This window comes from Amblyomma americanum, chromosome 6, assembly GCF_052857255.1.
Source record: "Amblyomma americanum isolate KBUSLIRL-KWMA chromosome 6, ASM5285725v1, whole genome shotgun sequence".
In the NCBI taxonomy this organism is placed as follows: Eukaryota; Metazoa; Arthropoda; class Arachnida; order Ixodida; family Ixodidae; genus Amblyomma; species Amblyomma americanum.
Genome location: NC_135502.1, coordinates 29,436,786 through 29,463,755, shown reverse-complemented (window position 1 = coordinate 29,463,755; position 26,970 = coordinate 29,436,786). Strand labels below are relative to the sequence as shown.

The following is a 26,970-nucleotide window of genomic DNA, read 5'->3' as shown; positions in this document are numbered from 1 at the left end:
AAAAGTAGATTTGGAGTCTATTAGACATTTCTTAATAGTCTATGCAGCCTCTATAGACAAAAGTCGACCGGGAGTTTTTATACTTCGTCTGATCCGTAGTGAATGTGTAGTCTGCAGACGAAAATCAGACTTTTATGTAGTCGAGTCTATGGACTGTCTACAGACAAAAGTAGATTGGGAGTATATTAGACAGTTGCCTGTAGATAGTCTATACAGGACTGTCAGTTGGGAGTTTTTCGACTTTTGTCTATTTGCAGCCCGTACACTTTCCATATACAAAAGACGACTGGGAGTCTTTAAACTTTTATTTACTCATAGTGTACAGACATTCAAGAGCAGCATCTCGAATGAATGTTCAGACGTTTATTTGTTCGCAGTTCATTGATTGTCTACAGACGCAAGTGAACTGGAAGTCCCAATTTTGTCGATTCATAGCCTCTAGATACAAGTCGATCGGAAGTCTCTTAGGCTTTTCTATTTAAAGTCCATGAACGCAAATAGACTGCAACTCTTCATTCAGGTTTACTAGACTGATTGATGATTTGGTTTCAATGGAGCAAGGCCAGCTTTGGCAAAAGAGCGCCATGGCACAAGGTATTTTTCAGCTATTGTAGCTAGCGGTGGCCAAATGGTGTAGCTAGATGTCTATTACAGTCTTTTCAGTGTTTAGTTTGTAGACGCAACTAGACAGGAAATTGTTTTGTCCTGCCAACGTAATCATTGTTTTTGGAAGCATAAATATACACATAGCCTACGTCTCCTTACCAGGCTAGGCTATATGCTTTGTTTTCAGTGCCCAGTTGAGCCTTTCCCAAGTATATCCTTGTAAAATCTAAGTATCTGCTCGGCCAGTGGTCATAGGCATTCTGAAAAACGATTTACTACCACATGTAATAAATAAAAGCTACATGCTAGCCAACATGATTAGCTGGTCGTTCAGTTGGCTGATGCAAGCTGACTTTATTTTAGGCGCGATATTAATTTGCTGCAGAGTCCCTTAATGACTGCACTTCCAAACTATTTCAGAGGACACAATAAGGTTAGGACCGTATTTTGGGTACGACAACAAGTCTGCTAAACAAGCCATCCTCGAAGAGAACGGCACTTGTAACGCTTACTTCACAGCACCGTTTGCGTTTCGCCTCCATAGAAACGTGGCCGCCGCGACCTGGATTAAGCTCAGGTCCCCCGACTCAGTAGGAACGCGCTAGTAACTGAGGCACCGCCGCGATGCCTCAGTGGATATGGAGTTTGGCTAGTGAGCACAAGGGCGTATACTTACAGATGTCTCTCAGTTTTTAAACAGCGGAACAAACAACCTCATCGCTGTATCGTAGCAAAGTAATGATCAACGGTAATAAGAATCAACCTCAGCTATCAGAAAGTAATGCGAAGGAAAATTTGCGAAAACAGGCGAAACTGACACAGCAAAAAAATAAAATGAGCTAACGGTTCTCTGTTGCTGAACCAAAAGGGGAACCATTGTTTCTTGACTTCAACTTTGCCCTTTAGGCTGGTTTTCCTCTACGAAAATTCCTTGTGATTCAGTGTTGGGCTTCAGAAGACAAGGGCATAGGAAGATGGGCACGCACGCACGCACGCACGCACGCACGCACGCACACACACACACACACACACACACACACACACACACACACACACACACACACACACACACACACACACACACACACACACACACACACACACACACGCGCACACACACGCACACACACGCACTCGCGCACACGCGTGCACACACGTACACTCTCTCTCTCTCTTTCTCAGTCCTTGTCTTTTTCTGTGCTACGTTTTTTTCCTTAAATGAACTAACAAGCCCAAGTATATGCCCTGCTGAGGTTCACATTTACTGCGGTTAATTTTCCTGCTTTGTCATTTTAATGCTATTTCAACAACTTTCTCCTATATTGAGGACAGAATATCTTGGTGGGTCTTGAGGTCACGTTTAAAGTTTTTTTCAAATACAAGGTACTTAAATATCAGCACACTCAATGAAATGCTAACAAGGCTTAAATTAACAAAAGCAAAAACTCTCTGCTAAAGTACTTAAGGTCACGAACTTTGAGCGCCAATAAGTGTTCACAAGAAAAAGGACGTGCAAGTGGCCACTGAGGAAATATTTTATCTTTTTCACTGTGCCTCGCTTTGTCGCTGTGATTACATTGAATTATGAATAATGGGATAAAGAATAAATTCCAAATCCACTGGCACTTGCGTGTCCTTTAAGAATGCCTTAAAATGGGGCCCAGTCCAGGCTGCTGCACTCATCGCCAGCGGTTCCGACAAACGGGGGCCAGGTTTGGCTTGTTGCTAAGGTTGCCTGCCAAGCTAAAGAGTTTTTCAAAGTAAGTGGCACGTTTTCTCCACATACCTTACTGTACATATCTCCTAATACTTCACACGCTACGCAAATCAGTAAACTGCAATTCAAGGTCGTGAAATTCAAGTTTTCATGTTTAGCTTAAGTTTATTTTAAATTCCGTGTTTGCCTTATTCAAGGCGAAGAGAGGAATTGGTAGAGAAAGCGAGTTCGAGTAAATTTTGTCGATTTTTTAGGGTTACCACTTTAAAATACGAAACAAAATATTTTGTAGGCTGATGGACAACTATTGTAGAACAAACCACTGGCTCCACTATGTGAGGATTTGGACAATCCTCTAAGCCATGAACGTTGCCAGGACCTATACATGCGACATGCTTTCCAAATTATCAAGAACGATTTCCTTGGGTCACTGTTGAGAAAACTATTTCATGTGCTTTAATGGGGCAAATAGCCCTGTGCGTATGGACGTCATGCTGTGCTGTCCTTGAAACAATGAACGTGGCCAAGACCTATACTTGCGACATATTTTGCGTAAAATCTTTCGCAGCGGTAGGTCTGACAGTTGCTCCTTTAGGATTTTTCTTCATGCCCAATGCTAGGGCCTCTGCGAAGACAGAAATATGCAATGTCTTATGGCGTGTATTTAGTTAAATGAATGCACTGCAGAAAGCGACCACAAACCAAAATAGGAATTATATTATCATAAAGTGGAATAAACTTTAGAGCTATTTGGCTGTTGGAGGCAGAAATTCTATTTAGAAAAATAAACCAACTCAGGAGCCTGTTCAGAGCGCCCTCATTGTCACGCACTTTTGAAAAACTGGCTACGTCCGAGAAACATTAACGAGCGAAAATTTGTCCTTCTTGTAAGCTTACTCAAACATCCTTACGTTTGTAGTTTATCAGCAAGAAACCTACAAAGCTTCTCAAGTCCCGTAGTCCAACATATAATTTGAAATGAATGTGACTGTACATTGCAAAACGAATTATGCCTACTTGTTTTCACAGCGCGCGTACGTTTGTACTGGCAAGTTGGGAAAGTTTCGGCTGTTGAAGCGAATTAAGAGTGAGATTCTTCCTGCAGCAGGGGAAAGCAGAAAAATTAAAAATAAAAATTGGTTTTTATTTGGTTGCGTTTTTATGGAGGAAAAACGCTAAGGCGCCCGTGTGCTGTGCATGTCAGTGCACGTTAAAGATCCCCAGGTGGTCGAAATTATCCCGGAGCGCTCCACTACGGCACCTCTTTCTTCCTTTCTTCTTTCACTCCCTCCTTTCCCCATTCCCTTACGGCGCGGTTCAGGTGTCCGACTATACATGAGACAGCTACTGCGCCATTTCCTTCCCCAAAAACCAATTATTGTTATTATTAAAATTGGTTTTTGGGGAAAGGAAATGGTGCAGTATCTGGCTCGCATCTCGGCGGACATCTGGACCGCGTCGTAAGGGAAGGGATAAAGGAGGGAGAGAAAGAAGAAAGGACCCCGGAATAATTTCGACCGCCTGGGGATCTTTAACATGCACTGGCATCGCACAGCACACGGAGGCCTTTGCGTTTCGCCTCTATCAAAACGCTGCCGCCACGGTATGGTTCGAACCGGGTACTTCGGATCAGTAGCCGAGCGCCCTAACCACTGAGCCACCGCGGGGGATTGGAAAGCAGAGCGCTGCTGTCGCTTTTGATCCGACAGCATATGGTAATAACGAAATATTAACTTTCACCTAAGCCAATTTTCTAACCAGTGTAAAAAACAAAAAGGACGCTGTGTTTAGTATGTCATGTTCATTTCTCATTACTGATGTTTTTTTCTCTTCGATGGGAAGATGAATGAAACTGAGGTCGTTTTCAGAGTTGTAGTTACGGCAAACCTTCAACGGATGGTGCCACTGTCAACAAAAATTTGTCAGGCATTGGTTTGCTTGACAGCCTGCGTGATATCGGCGTTTAAACTAAGACATGAATTTTGCAGGAGGACATTTCACTCGGCGTCTGGGATGAAGGCGGCCTTATTTACAGCTTTTCTGCTCGCCTGTTTATGTAAGCTGCTTAATTTACTTCCTGCTGCGCTGTGTTCATGCACTTCAAAACATAGCCGTTAGACCAAGAGTGTACATTCATAATCAAACCTGAATATCAAGTTGCAATGTTATCTACTGTGGAAGATAAGATTGCTTATATTTGAACTGAATGTGACATGGGTCTGTCAAATTGAAGTATCGGTGCTTTCTCCGCAAACTGGAGTTACGTTAGAAGACAACGACACGCTACTTTCTTCTCTTTTTCTACGGGGCCGCGATGAGCAGCATTTTGAACGTGCCGTCTTTGCCACAAGTAACCAGGCAAAGAGGTCTCTTTCTTTGTCGTGCAGTGGAGCCCTTATGGCACACCTTGAGCTCTAAATCGGTGCAAGGTGGGGAGAATCCCTTGTATTTATTATTCGAGAGCTTTTGGTCTTTAATTTTACCATAAGAGCTGAAAAGCAAACCCTGTTGCCTGGATACTTTTACCAAAGAGGGTACCTTATTTACAGCAGCTGTCTATTGGGTCCTAGAACAATGTGTGTTATTCAGTAAATTATTTCGCGAACCAGCGAACACAGATCACTCACTTTACCATTCAAGTAAGTTCCCGTCATTTATTTCACTAACGCCAACTAAATTTCACATTTACTCAATGCTATTTGTGCTGTTTGGTACAAGCCATCGATTCATATGGAGACGCATGTGATTAATTTGAAACCGCGATACTTTTTTTCGTCAGTGTCTTTTAAATATCCGCTCCTTTCACCCCTTACTTGATCCCTTCCCTCGCAGTTTGGTACGCGCACATTATTGAGTTTCACCTTCATCGCAAGGCGGCCGCCGCGGCCGGGTTTGATCCCCGCTACTGTGCGATGTGAATGCACATTATAGATCCCCAGGTGATCGAAGTTTTTCTGTAGCCCTCCACTATACGCTACCTATTTCTCACTTTATTTTTCTCTCTTTCTTCTTCCTCTCCCACTTTCCTCTCTTTCCTCATGGTGTGGTTGAGGTGTCCGCCTCGAAGTGAGAACGTTACAGGGCCTTTCATTTTCTCAAACACCAATTAAAAAAACATTAAAAGCCCAGATGTCTACCCGCTTTAATAGTGCTACCACGCTTTTTGTTTTATTATAGCTGCTTATAATCCGTGCTCCGAGCACACACTGTGCTGTGGCTTCGTCAGAGTGCGGACGCTGTTGTCATGAGCTACAGTTTGAATAAAGTGTAAAGCGTCACCAGCGCGGACAGGCAGTACTGCCACCGCCGAGTTTTTGTACTACGCATCATGGCGCAAACGTTTTCTTTATAAAAGTGAGCAAAGACTTGCAAGTGTTATCGAGCAGCGCGTTTGTGGTCAGCGTCGCGAGAGAGCTTCCTGGGTTCAGTTCGCCGCATGCTCGCTGTATGTGGCCTCCCACCCACGTGCAGCGCCCTAGACGCGTTCCGAAGCATTTGGTGGCACTTCGCTACCAAGCGTTCCACCCAACTACAACAGAGGTTGCGCGAGGCGCGGACGTTGTACATTAGGTATTCTCCCCCTCCTCCGCGCGCAGCGGCCACAACTCACTGTGCAAGTGTTTGGTCTATGGGGGTTTAACCTCTTAAAGCGACTCAGGCCATGAGCGACGCCGTAGTAAAGGGCTCCGGAAATTCGACCACCTGGGTTTCTTTAACGCCAAGTGTGTTCTCGTAGCTCTGGCAGTGCTGTGGAACGAAACGACACGGTGTTTCTGTCGACACTTGCTATAACAGCTACCGCTACAAAAACTAAACATATGCCTCCTGTACACCTAATCATCCCTGGCTGTATGTATGTAAGTGGCTTGAAACAGATGTCGTACTTGTCTCGATATGTATTAGTGTTTGGTCTATGGGGGTTTAACCTCTCAAAGCGACTCAGGCCATGAGCGACGCCGTAGTAAAGGGCTCCGGAAATTCGACCACCTGGGTTTCTTTAACGCCAAGTGTGTTTTAAACATATGCCTACTGTACACCTAATCATCCCTGGCTGTATATAAGTGGCTTGAAACAGATGTCGTAGTTGTCTCGATATGCATTAGTATTTTATGTTTACAATCGTTCATCGTTTTTGTTTTTCAACAGGGGGCGTTTCTGCAGAGGAAAGGTACCGAGAGGAGGGTAAGTTTTTCTGGAATTATTTTGAAACCCATTGTGAGATGTTTCAACAAGTAGAATGCAAATCAAAATTACGTGTTCGTACTATCATTCCACATTCAGAGTGGCAGCAGTCGGACAACACATTTAAACTTCATAGCTTCCTGCACGCTCTTCTTTGTTTTATCTCTCATTTCTTCATTATTTTCATGTTATATCTGACTTGATTTACCATCCCAGTGTGCACGTGTTGTAACTATTAAAAAAAATCGCTGCTCTGAGGCAACATTGTCACCCACATGTGCTACTCTCTGTGTTGACTAATTATTCAAATTGCAAAAATATGCCGCCTGTGGGCACTGTGAAATATGTGCTACGATTATTGTAAACAAAGCAACACTAAGCTGCTGTAATGTATTAGGGGGATTCATAAAAGATGTAACACACATCTTGGCGATAATATTACGGTGAAAACAAGTATTCGCGAGTGCATTCAGCCAGCCAAGTGAACAACAGGATTAACTTTCAGCTCGTTCATTTGCCTCAGAATTCCTTCAGCGTGGAGGTCCTGTCTCCTATTCACGTGTAGTGCTAGAGGGGTGAGCTGGAACTGCTGTTTCAAAAAGAAAAATTACGCATGAAGGAGTCCACAGTGAGGCTTGTCCTACAATCGAGCATCTTCCTGGCTCTGCAGCAGTCAAAATTATCAGGGATTATACTATTAACAGGAAGGAGTAAAAAGAGTAATTAGCTGTCTTCTAGCACACTCCCTGTTGTAAAAGAGAGTGCGTTTGAGGTTAGCTTATCCCCTTTTTACTCTCATTTAGCGTATTCTTGTTATAGTTTATATACGCACAACTTGCAAGTACCTTTACGAAACGATTTGCATGGAGAATGTTTTGTACTGTTTTAGGTGCGCCACTAATTTGACGCAAAGACCCTTAAAGACTGCTCTTCCATGCTCTTTCAGAGGACACAATAAGGCTAGGACTGTATTTTGTATACGACGACCAGTTTGCTAAACAAGCCATCTTCCAAGAGAACGGCACTTTTAACGCTTACTTCACAGCACTCACTGGCGCTGTAAGTGGAAAAAAAAAGAGATACGTTCTATTTCTTCTTTGATGGTGGACGTCAGCACCGTATGGTCTGCACTGCTGGCGTAGCAATAATCTAGATTATTATTTATTAGTTTAATAATCAAGGCTCTCCAATAATCAAGTTCCATCATCCGGCTGCAGCTGCAATGGAGCCGAGCTTGTGAACGCGCAGAAGGAATCTAACAGACGTGAAATGTGTATGTTGACGATAGTGATAAATATCTACGCGCACTCTTTTTTTTTTTGCCAGTGCGGCAGACGTTACCATATGTTCTTTCACGTGGGGACTGCCACCACCAGATTTAATTATTTTTAAGGATTTCATGCTCAGATTTATCAGTCACTTAGTAAGATGACGACGGCAATTGGTTTGTTACGCAGAATGACCGCCACCTTCGTCAAAGGCCTTGAATCAATGATCGTTGCAGGTTCTTAAGAAGTCCTTAAGAAATCCGCATATGTGGGCATTAACCCCTAACGCTATCGCGTCATACCCTTAAGGCGGAGCATAAGTGCCCCTTCCAGTTTTTTCATCCTAATATGGATCCTGTTAACGAAATTATCATGTTGAAAATTGCTATGGGACCAAACGAAGAAAACTTGTCATCGATTGAACGACGTACTGGGACAACCGACTTCCCAGATCCTATAACATTTTACGCTTTGAAGCACTTTGCTGGGCACGGGTGATCTGGATTAAATTTCGTCAAAGCACTAAAGATTTTGTTCAAGCACTCGACTTTCTCGTGCCCCTCGTGGTGTCATTCCTTCTCTAAAATTCGCTGTATCTTAAATGTCACGAAAAAAAAGCTACCAGAGGCAATAACGGACTCAGTAAGAGAATATTTGCCAAGCAGTACAGGTAACCAGAAGACGGTATATAGGACAGGGCACTAATCACTTGGGACTGGCTAGCACCCATCTAAGCCATTAAATAGATCACCAACAGTCAGCATGTCACATATCCTCAATGTGTCAAATTCCTTGGCTATCACCGAAGATGGCTTTACGAATTTCGACATACCAGCTCAAAAGACTGGCCAAAGATCGACCAAACTAATGCTTTTCTAAACACCGAGCCTGCACCACCTGCACCTGGCAAGTGCGGGTTCCTGGCATTCCTGTCGACACTGATTATGCCAAACATGCTTCAATCAAAACTGTCTGAACCATGATGCTTTCAAGCAGCAGATTAAGTGTTCGGCGCAAATGTTCGGCCTCAGCATAGAGCTTTGATTCTTATTACAATTTAGACTGCCATAAGGCATGCGAGCCAGGACCAGTGCGAATTTTCAGGAGCTCATTATCAAAAATTTCAATAATTTTTTTTCAGGCCGAGGCATACTTCAAGAACCATAAGCACCTAACCATTCGCCTTACGCTCGTTAACTCATCAAAACTGGAGGTGAGAAAATATAAAAATGCTTCTTTCTTCATCTAACTGACATGTATGCTTCCACAGGACCAAAGCAAACTTACATATGTCAAGGAAGGACAAGAGACCTACTTAAATGCACCTACAACTTTATGGGAGTTGGAAGGTATTTTTACGTGGAATGAAAATTTGAGCACAGACGTCGATGTCGTGTTTCTTGTAACCGGGTAAGTTGCAGTATCACAACCTGCTTCAGAAGGGATAGCACTTCTGCGATGCCATGTAGTTAAGTACCGGCGTGGTCTCACCGTACTAAAACAAACTGGAAAGCACTGCTTGTATATGCTTTGGCAAGCTATTCGCAATGATTGATTGCATCTCTTGTCGCAAGGTCTTTATAAAGATAAAGTCATTTTCCTGGAATTTTCCTGAAATGTTTGTATTAACAGCAGAAGCGTTCAGTCTTTAAATTACGAAACACGTATAAAAGGCATGCAAAAACTTGTAAGCACTTCAGTGAATGGTCTCAACGAACACCTGTTGGGCCGGAGTCAGATGCATGGTCGGACTGTTCTGCTGAAATTATTGAATGTTTCTTCTCGTTCGCACAACATTCGATACCGAAAGAGTAGTATAGAGCACACTCTGGCACCAACCAAGGGTTGAAAACGAATTCCAAACTTTTCCGAATCAACTCGGTTCCTCCTTCATGGACGGCTAAGTGGCCCACACGCTGCAGTGAAACCTGACCATCTCGCCGCCCGTGAACGAGGAATCGAGTCGGTCCCAGAACGTTGAGATTTAATACTGAACCCTTGTTTAGGGTCAATCTCCTATGTTTCAAATCAAACCAGAAAGACTTCTGTCAAGGATGTTCACATTCAAAGGTAAGAGCTAGTATGGTAGGAAAAGAAATGATTGGCCCGCCCGCGCTACCAAATTAGGAAATGCAGGAAAAGAAGAGAAAACAAATAAAGAGGACAAAATCTAAAAAAAGCGATACAATCACGAAAATGATATATGTAACACGATAAAAACAAATTTCTAAGCACAAGAAGAATGACGACTCAACGTGTCTGCGACCGTGCAGTATTTCTTGCCAACCCACTGGACAGAATGCGCGCAAGTGAATTCAAACAGTTAAGCCAACTTTTAAGCAAACTTATAACGGCCTGAGACGATTGCTCGCTTATTACAAACGCTCCCTTATTACGAACTAGTGTGGTGTTAACGTCAAAATAAGCTTCAGAGCGGTGGTGATAAGTCAGAAATACAAGGAAACACTCTAGCCGCACAACTCGGTTAAAGCGAACGAGGAGGTGCCGGGAACTCTGCTCCGAGGTTGAAAAACCCGCGCTTCCAGCCTAGCACGGAGACCGAAGAGCGCCATCGCCCAGAAAAAACATGCCTGCACCCCCCTCCCTCCCCTCCCCGCCAATAAAAAGCAAGACAAAGGCGGCATTAAAACTATACGTAACCGCCGGCTGAGCGCGCCGATGGCCTATAATGTCAATAATTTCGTGTGCGCCGGCTGGGCGAAGCATCCCTAATGGAAGCAGAATCGCGGCGAGTGCGAGACAGTGCAGCATCGAAAGCGAAGCTACTGTGCGGCGATTAGAAAAGTTTGAACGCCTTGCTGGCCACGCTGGTCACGTGGGAAGTTCCCGGCGGGCTTCATTTTTGTGCTGCAGCTACGTGCAGGCAGAACCAGGTAGCAGACATCATAGTTGATATATTTTTGTGCACTTTCACTCAGCTTCTTTCGTAGGAGCATGCGCCCAGGAACGATAGATGGCGCTGTCGAAAACGTACGTGGTCATACGCATGTAGTACATCTGTGGCAATGCGTCGTTGACGGATAGCTGGCCGGACGTTTCCTGAGATGAGCACGTTTGTGCGGACGATAACATCGCAGAGCCGTGTTCTGAGGAAGCTGTTGTAACGAGAGTGCGGGCACTCCCCTATCGCTAAGAATCTGATAAATATGGCCGATCTGCCCCGCAAGCTGCCTCGGACGCTTCAAATGCGATTAATTTTATCCCGCCCCTAAAGCAGATTGTTGGCAGCAAAGATATCAGCGAGGAAAACATGACCGGCCTGGATAGCTTGTAAAGCGACGCCGTAGAGTCTTCTTCGAAAAAACTGACGCGTATGATGCAGTTTTCAGGCAATAAACGCCACTTTTGGAGGACAGTATTTTTTGCTGTAATACGGGCAGTCAACTTGTACGAGCACCAAATACAACGAAAGCAATACGCGTGACCGTATAATTCGTTATAAGTGTCTTCACAGCTGATGATGATCAGAGATTAACCACTGCAATCAGAGACCGCTAGACATGCCAACAATAAGTAAGACAGGCGTGCTGAAACTACTACTATCAATAGGTACAAAAAAAGGAAATGGCCCTGATCATATTCCTAACCCTTTTTCACGAGGATGTACCAAATTTAACGCGAAATACCGATATTTAATGCTTAATAAATCCTTATCTCTTTGTAGTGTTCCTAAGGGACGGAAAATAGCGATAGTTCGTCCTGTGCACAAAACAGGAAGCAAAAATGAAGTTTCGAATTAAAGACAAATATCGCTAACTGCACGTTAAGGAGATTATTAGAACACATCACACTGAAACTTATCACCACTTATCTCAAACAAGAGCGCACGTTATCGGCTGTCCAACATAGGCTTCGGAGTGGACTTCCAAGGATCACCCAGTTACTTGAATTAACCCATGCTTTATCCCAAAGCGTTGATAGCCAAAAACAAATTGACTTTATTCTACCATATTTTTCGAAGGCGTTTGATACAGTAACCTACAATGTAACTTAAGATTAAATAGACCTGAAGATTAAAATCTGCCTTTCATCTGTAAAGATTAAAAAACAAACATCAAGCTTTCTGTACAGCATCAATTACATACCGCTCAACCAAGTTCACGACCATAAATACCTTAGATTAATCATTTCACATGCTCTAAGATGGGAATCCCATATTAACATTGTGGTATAAACTGCATTAAAACGATTGTTCTTTCTTAGGAGACGACTTCGAGATCACCACCGGAGACCAAACTATTAGCATATAACGCACTTATATGCTCAGTTCTTGAATATGGTAACACAATTGGGTCCCCTTTTATGCAGCAGCTCATTAACAAAAATAAAGGAGTGCAGCGAAAGGCAATTAGATTCTTTAACCAATACATGACCAGTGATTCGCCCTTCCAACTACTTAAACTGGCCGTCATTCCTACTTTATAAAACCGTGCAAAACTAGTGCAACAAAAATTATTGTTCCCATTAGTTCATACACAGAAGACATAGATACTTCGACGTATATATGCGTGTGATGAACCCGGACCTTCCTGGCATAAGCACTCATTAATTTTCAAAGATTATGCATTCCGCGCCAACTCTTTTAGGTATTCATTTTTTCCGCACTATTGCCGAAATTTGTAACTCTTACAGAATTGATGCACAATAATTAAACCACGTTTAGCCAGATATAGCAGAGAACTCACATCACTGTATGAGACAGCCTCTCTATAATTCCATTATTTACCATGTATAAGTGCACCCTTTTATACCAAATATGCTGTATCATTTGTTTTATTTTTTGTTACCTGTATTTATCTTACATGCTCATGTAATAATTGTAACCAACATATCATTACAATGTATGGAAGTCTATTTGTATTAGTTAGTGCGTTTTTTATTATATGCCCATCCTGTAAAAATCTTAATCGGATTGACATCATCTGAAATAAGTAAACAAAGTCAGCTCAACTTCAGGATTACGCTGCATGTACCCATATTCTTTTTCTCCTGTAGTCTCCTGGTCCTTTCTTTCCTTCTTCGAATGTCTTCATCTGTTACTATTCCTTTTTTCTGCTAGCACCTAATTATACGCTCAATTGTGACGCTTTGCAGAAACTAAACAAAAGGATGTTAACTCTTACGAAAAGTTTGTTTTCTATCTTTTTTTTACTTTTCCTTTAATAACGCGTTATTTTGCGTTATCTTAGAGTGAATGGTACTTTTTGCGAATACATTTCCAATCTTTCTGCATGCGTGCAACGTATCACATACAGTTGTTAGCCTACTGTCCTGTGTCCATCACACTAACTCGGCCATTGTCCGACAGCTGCAGACATTTTATCTTCTGCCAACTTGTTCCCGCGTGACATCACCGTTAAAAATTATAATTTAGTTTGTCGCCAGTGCAAACGGCCTCTTTTTGATAGCAGCAATGCAGAGAAGGTATGCTATTCACTCTCCGTCTAAGCATTCGCTATTGCATTCTCACCTAATCTTCACCTCACTGGGAATATCCATGCTGTCATCATCTATTACTACCACTGACGCTGTTCTTTGCAGACACAAGATGAAGACAAGAGTATCAGACATGACCGGCGAGTGGTACGGTAAGAACCAAGAAGTCTTAGCCATATACTATGCATTATTTCCCGATGGCCGTCATATACATCGGCATCTAGCTACGTTCGGCGAAATTTAAACTTAGATAGTACCTGTTAAATTAACCTTAAGGGCTTGTCTTCCCATTCAAACAATATTTGGAAGTCAAATAAACAACTTTTAAAGAACAAGGAAGCAATATTTCTCTGAAAATTTATTCCCTTCATTGACATTTGTTAATCGTTATTCTGAATTATGGGCATACACAGAAAGCACAAGGTTTAAAGTAGGGGTTCAGCAAAACATTAATTTTTCTTTAACTGAGTAGCAAGATCCTAGATAAAGTAAATTCTTTTAGCCACATAAAATTCTGGGTGAAGACAGAAATTTCACCACTCCATTTTCGCAAATCGCATGTGTATCGCGGCATCTGTGCGCGTTTTATTGTACATTCTCCTGCATTCTATTGTTTGTATTTAAATATTGTATTTAAATATGTATTTAACTCATATTTCACTATGTATTTATTCTCTGCGTCGCTAATTAATCTGTTGTGTATTTCTTATCTTGTTGCTTATTCAAACTTTCTGTCATGGGAGGTCCCGCCCGCGGTCTTGTACCATGGGACCTCTCGCTGTATACGTTTGTAACTTTTTCTGAATGCATTAATAAACTTTCAACTTTCAACTTTCAAGACACATTGAGTTTACTGTTAATTTTTTTTTTAACCAGGGCTAGCGGCACCTCGTTCAATTTGCTACGGAGATGCCTCCGTCGGAATAGTGTATGACGATGGAATTACCTTCAATGGAGCGCACCTGATGGCAGTCCAAGTGGCCCTTCTGTAAGTCAGTCTCTTAATAATTACTTAATAATTCCTTGATTTTTACTAAGTCCCTTCAATATGTCAGTATCAGAGCAGTGCGATTTCACTAGCGTCAACATTTCACACCAGGACTTTACAAACACGTAAGCTTTCCGAGTACGTTTATTAGAGCAATAGGCGAGTAATGGTACTTCACCTGTGTTAACTTAGTGGAATTCCATAACCGAAAACTCTCGCGTTCATCTTCAGCCAAAAGGAAATTTTGTGCATGTGGGCCTGAGACATAAGGTGCATATTAGCCGGGGATTAAGCGCTGTCGACAGTGTGGCGTAAGTGATGAGGCGGTACTCGGAGGTTGAGAAGTAGGCGTACTCATCTGGGTGCGCTAAGCTTCTGGAGGTTTTACAGGCCTGCTATAAATGCTAAAATCCTAAAGCGTTTCACCGGCCTACGATTTTTCCGACGCATACGAAGCTCTTCGTCAACGCTAGACGTTTTATCAATAGCTGTTGTTGAGCGTCACTATAGTATAGTTTCACCTTAGCCTTTGCAAGGTAGTTACCGACAGATGTTTTCTATTTGTTCATAACTACAACTGTTGTAAGTGCGCTTGATTTCAAGTGGGTAACAGAAGAGAGTAATCTTTTATATGATGACGATAATTATTGCATCTTTAATGGCACAAGGGTAGCTTGCATAAATACTGTCTCCAACACCACAACATCAGCATATGCTCCAAAGAAATGAACTGACGAGCTGATTGGATTTCAGGCAATATTTATTATCACGTGCCAATCATACCTCCATTTGTTTCTAGCCTTTACATATATCTAGAGAGAACCTTTTTATGTATTATTGCGTTGCAACTATTTTTTTGCGCAGGTTAGGAGCAAAAAAAGATAATGGGATGTGGGGTGAGTGCGACCGCTCTGACGAATACCTGATGTCTTCGATCAATGGAGGCCCTCATCCCATGCTGTCGGAATGTAGCGAGAGTTCAATGTGGACTTTTCACGGACGCGTCCAGTAAGTGCGGTAAAACTATTCTAGCAATATTTGAAAGAGAATGCTACCAGAAATTGATTGCCTTGTTGTCTTACGGTTGCAGTTGAAAAAAAAACGAGAAAATAGAAATCAAAGTTTCGCGGTAGCATGAAAAGAAGGAAATTTACGCGTACTGCATGAGGGATAACCCTTCTATCTATTGCAGTCTTAGAACAAGAGTAGTATTCAAATTTTCACACAATGGGTACGCTGCCATTGCACTACAGTGTGCTTCGCCGTATATTGGAATTTTCGCCATTTTAGGCAAAAGGAGAGGAGGCGGTGGTTTTGCTATCTGTCCGATACCTCAAAAGCGGGGGGGGGGGGGGGGGGGGGGGGGGTGAGAGGGAAGAAAAAATTGTATTGTACCACCTTTCGAAGGAAGAGGAGTTGGGCGCTTCAAAGGGGGTCAACATTTCCCACCTTCGCTGGTTACTCCTCTGCTTATCATGATGTCAGCATACTACAGACTGCAAACTCTTAAATTGCATTTAGCATGTACCCCAATCTGGGCACTCCAATGCTATAGCACAGTGCTCTTTCGAAACCCGCCCCATCTCTTCTTTACTGATGGTATCGACAGACCAGGCAAGAGCGTTGCTTTTTCATATCGAGAAGGTTGGAGTTTTGGATTAGATTAAGTCAATCCCGGGTGTCCATAAATTCCTGGGAAATTTTGTTACTGATCAATTCGCGCGCAGATTAGGTACGAAGACTAAAGATCTATCCCTTCGCTCTTCGTAGTTCCGGCGTAATTCGACGACAAAAGCTTTTAAGCGGGAAGCCTTGTACAAGACATGTCTTTTTTTAAGCCTTAAGGTGCGACTGTTGCAATATTTGAGAATTCGACGACAAAAGCTTTTAAGCGGGAAGCCTTGTACAAGACATGTCTTTTTTTAAGCCTTAAGGTGCGACTGTTGCAATATTTGAGACCTTCTGCATGTATTTTATTTTTGTTCGCAGCCTTGGTTTGAATATGTCTCTTCTTGAACTGTAAGACACTTATATTTCAGAGGTAAGGACGTTTGTTGGAAGGACACGCCGCATGGCGCTCTCGAGAAAAAGGACTCGCCGGTGAACTTTTATGGAGAGAGGAAGTGTGACGTGTGCGAGCTTCGAGGCAGCCCCGAGCCCGGGTTTAAGTGCTCGGCAAGTACCTTCTGAAGCTGTCGACTTTACCAATGTTTTGTGCTGTATTTAACAGCGCAAGAAGCAGGCGCGATAAACTTGAAGTAAAATGCCACCTAAATGACATCACGTGTGGCCTCTTCCCTCGTTTGCTCCAACATTTCATAGCGATGCACGAGATCCGAATTTTACCCTGGTTAAACGGATATTATTTAGTCGCACATCCTCGTACGTTCACATGATGTCCAAAAAGAATATAATATTGCCCAGCCATTCTGATTAATTCAGGACATATGGGCGGAGGTCAGGATGCTGTCGAAAATGGGCTCTTTGCGATCTTATAGTCCAAATGAGCCCTGAAGCAACGACCTTCATAGGAGGGAGGATGGCAGGGCAGCTACCACTATCAGTTCTTCGCACCAGAGGTGGGCATGGGTCCGAGTTTTTCAGTGATATCATTATGAGGGACCATCTGCTAGCTTAATGGCGTGTAGAATCGCGGGATGTTGGGTAAATTGGTGATTATTCAGACACGGCGTGCGACTAGCCGAAACAGGAGGTCGAGGAGACGGAAAGAAAATTATGCCCCATGTTCTACGCTTAGATGTTCTATTTCTCCATCACTGAGCACTTTTACGGGCCAACTCTCGCTTGGTGTTGTTCGTCCCGCGCACCACATTAAGCCGTACCGCTTAAAAAAAATTGCCCATTATACGCAGCCGAATGCGGTGTTGATCAATGAACCAGTCGCTCTGGCAACCACGCCACGGAGACACACATTGAAAGTGGGTTTTTCAATTTTTTTTTCCTCAGGGAGAGTTTCTTCTCATCTGCCCGGCTTGTGAAAATAGTAAAAAAAAAGATTTTAGTAATCTGAGTTTGTGCCAATCGAAAGCGTAACATTCTTTTTTTCCCAAAGAATTCATTTCTCTCTTCTTCAGCACCATTCCCGAACTATTCCATCCTTCTGCCTTACTTTTAGCGTTGCACTAAACTTGTGCTATGGTCCAGAACTCTTTCCCTTGCTCCCGTTTCTAAAACCCATGCTATTTTTTTTTTTGCGTAGGCTTATTGCCATAGTATGCGACTTCATCAGCTTAAAAAAACTTACATTTTCTCGTGATACATGAAACCAATACGTGGTTAGGAAATATATCGCCATTGTTTTTGTTATTTTTTGGATAAAATGATTATGAAAAATAAATATTAAAGTTCGAAGCAGCCACTACAGGGTAGGATGACGATATTCCACGCTGGATTAAGGAAATGGGAAAGCACTGCTATAAATAAAAATGTAGCAGTTAGCCCCAATGATTGAAAAGAGGTCTAGTCAATCCTGAACCCCGAAAAATCAAACAAAATGTTTCTTTATGAATCCGGATTTCGAATGTTCCAATTAGATAAAACGCATTAACCAGTATGTGTAATAAATCAATGTAACCTCAATTCGTTTTGGGCGCTGCATGATTAAATTTAGTGCCTTGCACAAGCAGCTTTTAAAACTAACTTCAGCACACAGAAAAAATAATAATTTTCACGTAATAATTTCTGAAGCATGCTGAAGAACGTACAGCCCCTGGCGCCCGTCTCTCCAACTATTAGGACTGATATAAGAGTTGAAACTTACACGATAGTAAACGATCATCTTACGATACGCTTTGAAATACGGAGAAAGCACCGCCAGCTGTCAATGATACCCCGAGGCTGTGCTTTAATTAAGTCGTTAAACACCCATGCAACAGGTGGCCAACGAGCCACCTCCAATCGAGACGTCCTGAGTAAATTAAATTGTTCAATTAGCTTTTCTTGGTGGCTTAATTTCCACAAGAATATCGTTTCATAAATGATGATTATAACATCAGAATAAATGATGTGTCGGTTTTGCAGCCATGCATTTCCAATGAAGGCCTATATCAAGAGAACAGTACTTTCTGTAAGTCGTATGTGGAACCACAGTCTGGGTTTATTACAACGAACACTGATCGGGCAGAACATATTCATAAACGTATGCACAAAAATTTAATAGCACAAAAGATGGTATCGTTGTCATTTAGGTGAAGAAAGAGGCGACAGTAACGCAAGAGAAAGACAAAATAGAAACAAAAAAGAACATTATAAATATTGACCAATGCATATATTTGCACACAATCTCGGGTTATTGCGGGTGGCGAAAAGAACGTTATTATAGCTCTAACACGCGTACCTAATTCAAAGCCTAAGAATTGTTTTGTGTATGATATGGGGGGGGGGGGGGGGGGGACATAAACAGTGAAAGCAGCGCATTAAACCTTATTCCGCAGTTTCCTTCATGTATGCCCCAAGCTTTTTAAGCAGTTATCCCAAGTACCACACTTCATCGCTCTTGAAGCACTCCTTAAGAGCACTTTCCTCACTATTTCTGCGTTTTATCCTTTGGTTTTTCAGGGCAAGAAACTGCACAAACAGCACGGAAACTGCAAGGTCTACTGCTGCAGTAGTGGTGCGACGAGATATAGAAGGAGGACATGCGAGGAAACAAATCCAGTTAATTTGCCCGACGGGACGCCTTGCGAGGCAGGGAAGGTCAGAAGCTTCAATAATTCTCGCTATATATAGTTTCACTAGTCAACTTGGTGTTAACTCGTGAAAAAAAATTATTTCGGTTAAAAATGGCGAAGGCCGTTCTTATATACCTTGAATTTGTTGGGCCAGAAGGTCAATAGAACAAAAAATAGCCTGAAATAGACAGCCGCCTAATCAATTTTTAGTGTAAAAACTAAGCGATTTCCAGATCCGGCCTCGAACAAGAATGAAGAATTTAGGCAATCTTTGTTGTTTGGTTCTAATTTGGCACGATTTCAGGCAGGGAACGCGCACAGCATCGGCTGGAAACTGCTCCAAACTTAAAGGGGAACATTAGACGTTGGCCTGCATCGATAGGTACCAGTATTTAGTTATAAATACAAAGAGACCACTTTCAACAAAAACGGAGTGTTTATAAGCTTGAAAAGGCCAAGCAGTGCAATACAGATGCCGCCGTCTTCGCTTATTGGGCAAGTAAAATGTCGACACCGATTCTTGGGCGCGGATCCCAGAGGTTAGGCTACACCTTCACTCACTTGGTGGCAAAACCTCCTTATCTTTTCAGTAAGAACCTCAGAGTTTGAACCGACTGGAGAGAAGTTTGTTAGACAAAATTTTCTAGCCAATAATAAATGCGTCTTTTACTGCCAGACAAATTTGAACTTAGCCAGGAAGAGTCAAAGAATATTTTTTTTACAACTGAAATGATATCAGATTGAATTTTTACTGAGACTAGAAGGAGTGGTCCTCAGTGCACACTCTTAACTTCGACCCCAAGAAACCGCCCAGTTTTAATATCGGAGGCTTTGAAATGACGCAGATTTACCCCGTGTTAAAACTGACCCCAAACATAGGTAAATCAATTTCACTGCAACTGGCAATTCGGAAGAATGGAACCAGTTTCTGCTTTTGCTTGCAAGTGTCGTTGTGGCACAGTACCATTATTGTGTAAGAGTGTATGGTGCGATTGTGCCCTAGAAAACTTTCGTACGTACGCGGTGGTGTGTGCTGCTGGTAAGTTTTAATCATCTCTAAAAACAATTTGACTACGTCACATCTCTCCGGTTATGAGGTTTCAGTATCGGCCGAAGTGTAACCAACATTTATTCGTTTGCTGGGCAAGACTTACTTTCCTCGCCAGGTAGGAGATGGAAAGCGGGGCGCGGTAATCTGAATTTATAGTGCGTGGGTAGGGAGTGTAGCGGAAAGGTTAATCTTAATTTTGAACGCACTTGCCGGCTAGGCGATAGATATGCATGTGATAACCACTAATTTCGTAGAATTGGCTTGAACAACTAACATTCCAGTCAGGCCTCATTTCAAACTTCACTTTGTCGCTAACGGCGCAAGCCACCGGGCAGTTACGATTTAGCGCAAGTCAACAAAACAAATGCATAATCAGGGAGAGAACATACACTTTACTGCGTATCTCGTGTATGAGCCGCTAAGTAGCGGACTTGCCGCATGAGGGCCAGCTGGTCTTGCAGCTGATTGAAGGCCATTCAAGCACCCCACGAAGCAGGGTGTGGGTAGAGGTATTGAGGAGATTGTATGGCTAATGGGCATTCGAGGAGCCATAAGGAGATCGGCATATTGTTCTGGGCGCTTGGGACATGAAGTGTGTCCCGCGACAGTATACATATGCCTTAGCTGTGGTATAGACGATAAGAAAGTGCAGTCAATGTGCGAAAGCCGCAGTATAATGAAACCAAGGGTTCAATCAGTCGCATTTTTTTCAAGTGCAATTATTTATAAAGAGCACTCGGCTTGTAAAGAGCATAAAGAGATCGTTATAAAAATTGAAACAAACAATTTCATAAAACAGATGATAACGTAAAGCAGGAATTAGAAAAATAAAATTCAAAACCAAAGCCCATGCTCATGGGTTACTGCACTTAAAGCTTGACATACTCTCGTCCTACGTGTCAACTCTGCTCTACTGGTAATAAAAAAGTATACACTTGGATATCTTATGCAAACCACAGAAGTGAATCAGAAGCACAGCTTCTCCCTCTGTGCATTCCTCGAACAGACGGGCTTGACGTCCCGTCTGTTCTCCGCCAGGTAGTTACACGCAGTGACCGGACGCTCCGCGAGTGCTACCCTGGACGATTAAAAACTGGACGCCCCGCTCCAGTTGTAGTCAGCACAGTGCTGTGCGCGTGTGTTTTAATTCCTCCAACATGAACTAATCACGCGCATCCTGTACACATTTCTTACTGTGTAAATAGTTTGTGTATATTACCTCGCCCCCTATCCTCTCTTCCTGTCCCCTCACCTCTTTCATTTCATTTCTCCATTCTGCCTGCTATCCTTTATTTCCGCTGCTCAAGCTCAGGTGCTTCAGTATCGACGGCACATGCCGGGGCTAGAAAAGATCTTATCCTTCTTTTTCATTGTTATTTTAATAAACCACTACTACTACTACAACTACTGTTTTTTTTTTTTTTGGCGCGATGTTTAATGCCTCAGGGCAATAAACAACAACTACTTCTTCATGCTACCCTTAGCCACGTTCAGTCAATATTTTACCAACTTCTCTTGACGAAATTAATGTTCAGTCTTTCTTTCTCCTGCCAAGTTCCTTCAACCGCATTCCTTACGCCATTTAGTGATCATTTTGATGTTCCGACCACATTCACTGCATTGTTTTCTATTCACTTCTTTGTAAAATTTCTCAGAGCCACTAGCACGGTTAAAAGCTGTCCCTCACACATACATTGAAAACACTAGGAAAATTATCAAAAATCAACAAATATATCTTATCCCCCCGACGTAAACATGTAGCGAAGATGAGGCCGCCGTGGTCGCTCAGTAGTTATGGTACTCGGCTGTTGGCCCGAATGATACGGTTTTGGTCCCTGCCGAGGTGCCTCATTTGGATGGAGGCGAAATTCCAGAGGCCTGTGTACTGTGCAATGTCAGTGCACCGTAAAGAACCGCAGGTGGCCGAAATTATCCGGAACCCTCGACTACGGCGTCCATCGTAGCCTGAGTCGCACTGGGAAACTAAACCCCAAAAACCGACCATTTAATGACGATGGAAGCACGAGTATAAGCAGTATTCAAATGAGGGGACGCGTCTCTAAGGCAATCGTTTTCAGCATCTCAATTTTGACGCACTACACGATTTTCATTTCTTTGTCTTTCGCACTTTCGTTAACTGTTTATTGTACTTTTTTTCATTTCAGAAATGCATACATGGTGAATGCGTCTAATACCAAATCATCTCTTCCCCCACACGTTATCTGCTTACTTAACAAGACAATAAACAAAAAGATGTGGTACATTCTGGCTTGTCGTTACTACACCTCGCAAGTACGAAGAAACTCTTGCGCCGTCAAATGCTGCACTGAGACGCCATCTAAGCACCATTGCAAAATTCATGTCGCATCCCTGTCCTTGACTTGCCTGACACAGCAGCAGAACAAAGCATAAATTATTTCAGTCCCCCAACAACTTCTGAAGCTAGGCTGTTGACAGCACTTGGTTAAAAATACCCAAAGATCCTCTCCTCCTTATACACCAACGTTGTGTGTTTACAAACTTAAGGGGGGGGGGGGGGGGCGCTCATGTATGCTGGAGGCGGCTAGGGGTTGCGCCGTTGTCTGCTATGGTGCGTGCATGGTTCGCCAATAAGGCCGTGTGAGAACTGTCTTCCATCGGTCAACGCACTACATGCAAGCACGCTTTTCCACTCCCTCTGTCACGTATATGGCAGCTCTGGGGCGCCTGCGCTCATCATAAAAACCGGCCAAATTGCAAACAAAATAAAAATAGCGGTCCAAAATTCTCGAACTACTCCGGCCTTTTTGCCGCCTTTCGACGAAGCACATGCATTTGGACATCGTCATCGTTGCACTGATTCCGCCCAAAAACTCGTGCGCACCTCATTCAGAGAACGTGGTGAAATAGCGAAACTGCCAAAATCGAGAGCATTCGGTGACGTCACATCCAGCAGCCTCGTATATGATCTTCCTACAAATGCGAGAATTCCGTTCTCGCCACTCAGCAGATTAGCGCCTTTCGCTTTTAAAAACGCTCACAATAAGTGTCCTACGATTTATTTTGCTGCCAGTGACGACCTGCCAATCTATAACCCCTTCAGGCACGGTGGCCATATACGTGCACGTTACCTAAACCTAATTATATTCTAGCATACAAGTCAAACTCCCGCCTTTTAATTGCGCACCCTAAGCATTTTTACACTGTCTGTCAAGTCTTTTGCACCATCGTGCAAAAGGCTTGACAGACAGACTTGACATCTGCGAGAAGTAATTGAAAAAAATAAAATTAAATATAGACACTTGCACATTCATTGACGGGGCGAATAAGTACCTTTTATTTTCGCATGATCGCTTTCCAACTAGTCGTTTATGATGCAGTTTAACATGCGAAATGTGTAAATAAGATAATGTGCAAACATCCTCCAATTTTCACTGCATTGTCACAGGCAAAGAAAAAGTTTTGCAGTCTACTTTCAATGTTTTTCGTCCATAAATGTGGAGATCGTTTCCTTGTCCCGATTTGGAGTTTTTGTGAGCAAGAACTGCAGTTAACTGTAGTTTTTTATTACCGTGCGTATGAAAGAAGAAACTTCGACGATTTCAGCTTGAAGTGTTGTTCGTGCAGATAGCCAATAGCGATGTCTCTGACAGCGACTCCTCCGATGATGAAACGGGTAGGAATTCTAGCAAGTGACACTATCAGGGAGAATCGTTTGCATGGTTGGTCAATAAAGATGAGAACAGAGCATAGGATAAAGAAGGAGGAAGCTGTCACGCGGGGATTTTTAAAAATGAAGACCATGTTCTCTCTTAGCAGCTAATGACATTGCCAACATGGCTTCAAATGTCGAAGCCGTAAGGGAAGTTTGTACATTTTTTACATTTCAAAGCTGGAGTGAAGCCACAAAACCTCACGTCGACATTGAAAGTCAATAATAATAATAAGCATCGAATACAAGTTCATGAGGGGCGTCGAAAAGTTAGATTTTTTTATCGTCTCTGTACTCCTTGGGCTCAAGAACAAGTAAATGACTGCATCAGGTCGTCGCGCAATTTAAATTCATATGCTGTTTACGACACTTGGTTATGTGAAGTGCCAAGAGCAATTGCCGAAAAACTTCCGAGATAATTGGTGATAAAATTGGGAGGAGAAGGCGATCTATTGGATTGATGCGGAAGAAATTTGATAGAATTTGATTTTTTAATTGCCCTTATACGGCAATGAGAGGCTCATGAAAGATGTTTTTAAAGCACGTTCCTACCGGTTAAACTTCGAACGTGGTCAAAGCACCAACGATTCAAGCATACGCAATTTCCGATCCAGCAATCCATCTTCAGCAGAGGTATTCTTCATAATCTTTAATCTTTCTGTGCCATACTTCTTGATCATTAATTTGCTAAGTCATTATATTTCATCTTTGATTTCCCTCAGCGCGGTTATTAGACATCTGTACTTTCATTGACCAATTCTTAGTTAATTTAGGCTCAGCCACCACACATAAAAATCTGGTGTTTAAGGAAAGGATATAGTGCAGTATCTGTCTCACATCTCGGCGAACACCTGGACCGCACCGTAAGTGAAGGGATAAAGGAGAGAGTGAAAGAAGAAATGAAGAAAGAGCTGCCGTAGCGGAGGGCTCCGGAATAATTTCCGTCACCTGGGGATCTTTACCGTGCACTAACATCGCACAGCACACGGGCGCCTTTGCGCTGCGCCTCCACCGCGGTCTGGTTCGAACCCGGCTACTCCGGATCAGTAGCCGGGCACCCTAACCGCTGAGTCCCCGTGGCGGGTATTCACCACCTGCAATTTTCAATCCTGTTCAGTCATTCTTACTCCGGCGTCTTCCTTTGGGCAGGTGGTGAGGGGCGGAGAGGAGAGGCGGACGGTTTCCCGACGCTGCTGACGGCGTCAGCGTATTCTGTCTTCATCACCATTGACGGCAGCGGCTCAGCCTTCATTCACGAGTCGCACTGCACAATCAGAAAATAGGCAGTCACTTTTAGCACTGTTCAGCATGCATTCTTCCGGTGTCGACGTTCCCGCCTACGAGGGATGCTTACAGGCTCTCAACATGCATAAAAGCGTGAGTTGGGTTTTATGGCACATAAGTATAGCTAAGTGTACCACGAGCATAAAAACATGAAATGATAAGACAACTTAAACGCAAACAGAAAAACGGGAAGAGTTTAGTGGAGGGAAACTGAATATAAGGGCTTGATTTTCACTTCGATTGCGCAAAGACCACGCTCGGCTACTGATCCAGAGTACCCGGGTTCGAACCCCACCGCGGCAGCAGCGTTCCGATCGAGGTGAATAATAATAATAATTGGTTTTAGGGAAAGGAAATGGCGCAGTATCTGTCTCATATATCGCTGGACACCTGAACCGCGCCGTAAGGGAAGGGATAAAGGAGGGAGTGAAAGAAGAAAGGAAGAGAGAGGTGCCGTAGTGGAGGGCACCGGAATAATTTCGACCACCTGGGGATCTTTAACGTGCACTGACATCGCACAGCACACGGGCGCCTTAGCGTTTTTCCTCCATAAAAACGCAGCCGCCGCGGTCGGGTTCGAACCCGGGAACTCCGGATCAGTAGTCGAGCGCCCTAACCACTGAGCCGCCATGGCGGGTCGAGGTGAAACGCAAAATGCGCCTGTGTGCTGTGCGATGTCAGTGCACGTTAAAGATCCCCAGTTGGTCGAAATTATTCCGGAGCCCTCCACTACTGCACCTCTTTCTTCCTTTCTTCTTTTACTCCCTCGTTTATCCCTTCCCTTACGGTGCGGTTCAGGTGTCCGCCGAGACCTGAGACAGATACCGTGCCATTTCGTTTCCTCAAAAACAATTTTAAATTTTCATTTCTCAAAGACCGCTGCGTGGAAGTGGGAATTGTCCCTGACTGTCTTTCTTCTCGAGTGGCCAATGTTTTCGAGTTGATGGTTTTACGTCACAGTTATTCTATTCCCGTTTGGTACGACGCTTGTAGTACATTTCTTATAGAATGATCTGTATTACAATGTTCGAAACGGCGCACGTAAATGACACGTACATCGCATGCGACGCGTACTCAATTCGTGCCGCAATAGCACGGATCATTCTCGAGCCGCCAGATGCGACGCAAATGAAGTGTGCTGCTGTAGGCGTTTAATTAAAGCCTGCGAAAAAAAAATCTGTTACATTGGTTTTTTTTTTCGGAACTGAAGGTAAAATAATTGCTCACACGGTTTAGTGAGGTTGTTTATTACTGCAGCAATTCGAATGTGCACTTTATTAGAGTAAGAAATCGCATTCAATTTTTTTAAGAACATAGCGATAATTGTTTCAGGCCCAGGCATATTTCAAGCAGCTTCATAACCTGAAAGTTCGCCTCGCTATTGTAGGGCCCTCAAAACTAAAGGAAAACACCGCTGAGCAATTCTCGGCATACGAACATGTGCTCAGCAACAAAAAAAGCACCAATAAATCTACTCTCTATCTATATAGATAAAATGCTCCAATTTTCACCCGGAGAATATTATGCCTGGCTGAAGCGCGTGTCGCCTGACCAGCCAGTCAGACAATTTCGGTTACTGAACTTTCGTTGTGGAACGCTCAACGCAACACAGATAGTGTTGGTGCCTTCATAGCCGAAGTCTGCCGGAGACAAACTTAGTTTTTTGACTGCCTGTAGTATTCTGTTTTGAAAAGAGCGGGGTGTGAGCCTCACAACTTTGTTTGATTTTTCTTGTCCTTACCGAGAACGCGATGAATGACGTCGATATCAGTATTCAATACTGGGACTGTGCTTTTCGCCATACTGCATCAGGGCATAAGCAAGATTTGCACCAGTGTTGAGGAGAAGCCGTTTAATTTCAATGTCTTGCTGTCTTGAATGCTGCTTTAATTCCACTATCTCAGATTTTGAACTTTTTAGGGCTCTTCTAAGATCACTGTTTTCTTTTTTAAGTGTCTGCTCCTCCCGCTTCATGTCTTCAGTGGGAGAGGTAAATTCGTCAAACTATTGATTTAAGAAGGACATTGACTGCTTG

General features: G+C 43.1%; 1 protein-coding gene and 1 long non-coding RNA gene across 2 annotated transcripts; both read left to right on the top strand.

The window, feature by feature from the left end:
* Window positions 1–2,244: 2,244 nt before the first annotated feature.
* On the top strand, window positions 2,245–18,150 carry LOC144095181 (uncharacterized). The gene is made up of 11 exons (XM_077628968.1): window positions 2,245–2,366; window positions 4,312–4,379; window positions 6,470–6,505; window positions 7,452–7,564; window positions 8,915–8,986; window positions 9,044–9,183; window positions 13,336–13,382; window positions 14,107–14,218; window positions 15,083–15,226; window positions 16,258–16,393; window positions 18,115–18,150. The coding sequence occupies exons 1-11, from the start codon at window positions 2,260–2,262 to the stop codon at window positions 18,148–18,150; spliced, it is 1,011 nt and encodes a 336-aa protein (XP_077485094.1). The 5' UTR covers window positions 2,245–2,259.
* Window positions 18,151–18,801: 651 nt separating this feature from the next.
* On the top strand, window positions 18,802–22,221 carry LOC144136540 (uncharacterized). Its single transcript, XR_013315629.1, has 2 exons — window positions 18,802–18,934; window positions 22,126–22,221. It is a non-coding gene; the product is annotated as an uncharacterized LOC144136540 (long non-coding RNA).
* The last annotated feature ends 4,749 nt before the right edge of the window (window positions 22,222–26,970 follow it).

Excerpts from the sequence above, each read along its gene's own strand:
- LOC144095181 (XM_077628968.1), top strand. The coding sequence starts at position 2,260 with ATGGGGCCCAGTCCAGGCTGCTGCACTCATCGCCAGCGGTTCCGACAA. Across the intron at positions 2,367-4,311 it reads AAGCTAAAGAGTTTTTCAAA|GAGGACATTTCACTCGGCGT; the intron begins GTAAGTGGCACG and ends TGAATTTTGCAG. Across the intron at positions 8,987-9,043 it reads TTAACTCATCAAAACTGGAG|GACCAAAGCAAACTTACATA; the intron begins GTGAGAAAATAT and ends ATGCTTCCACAG.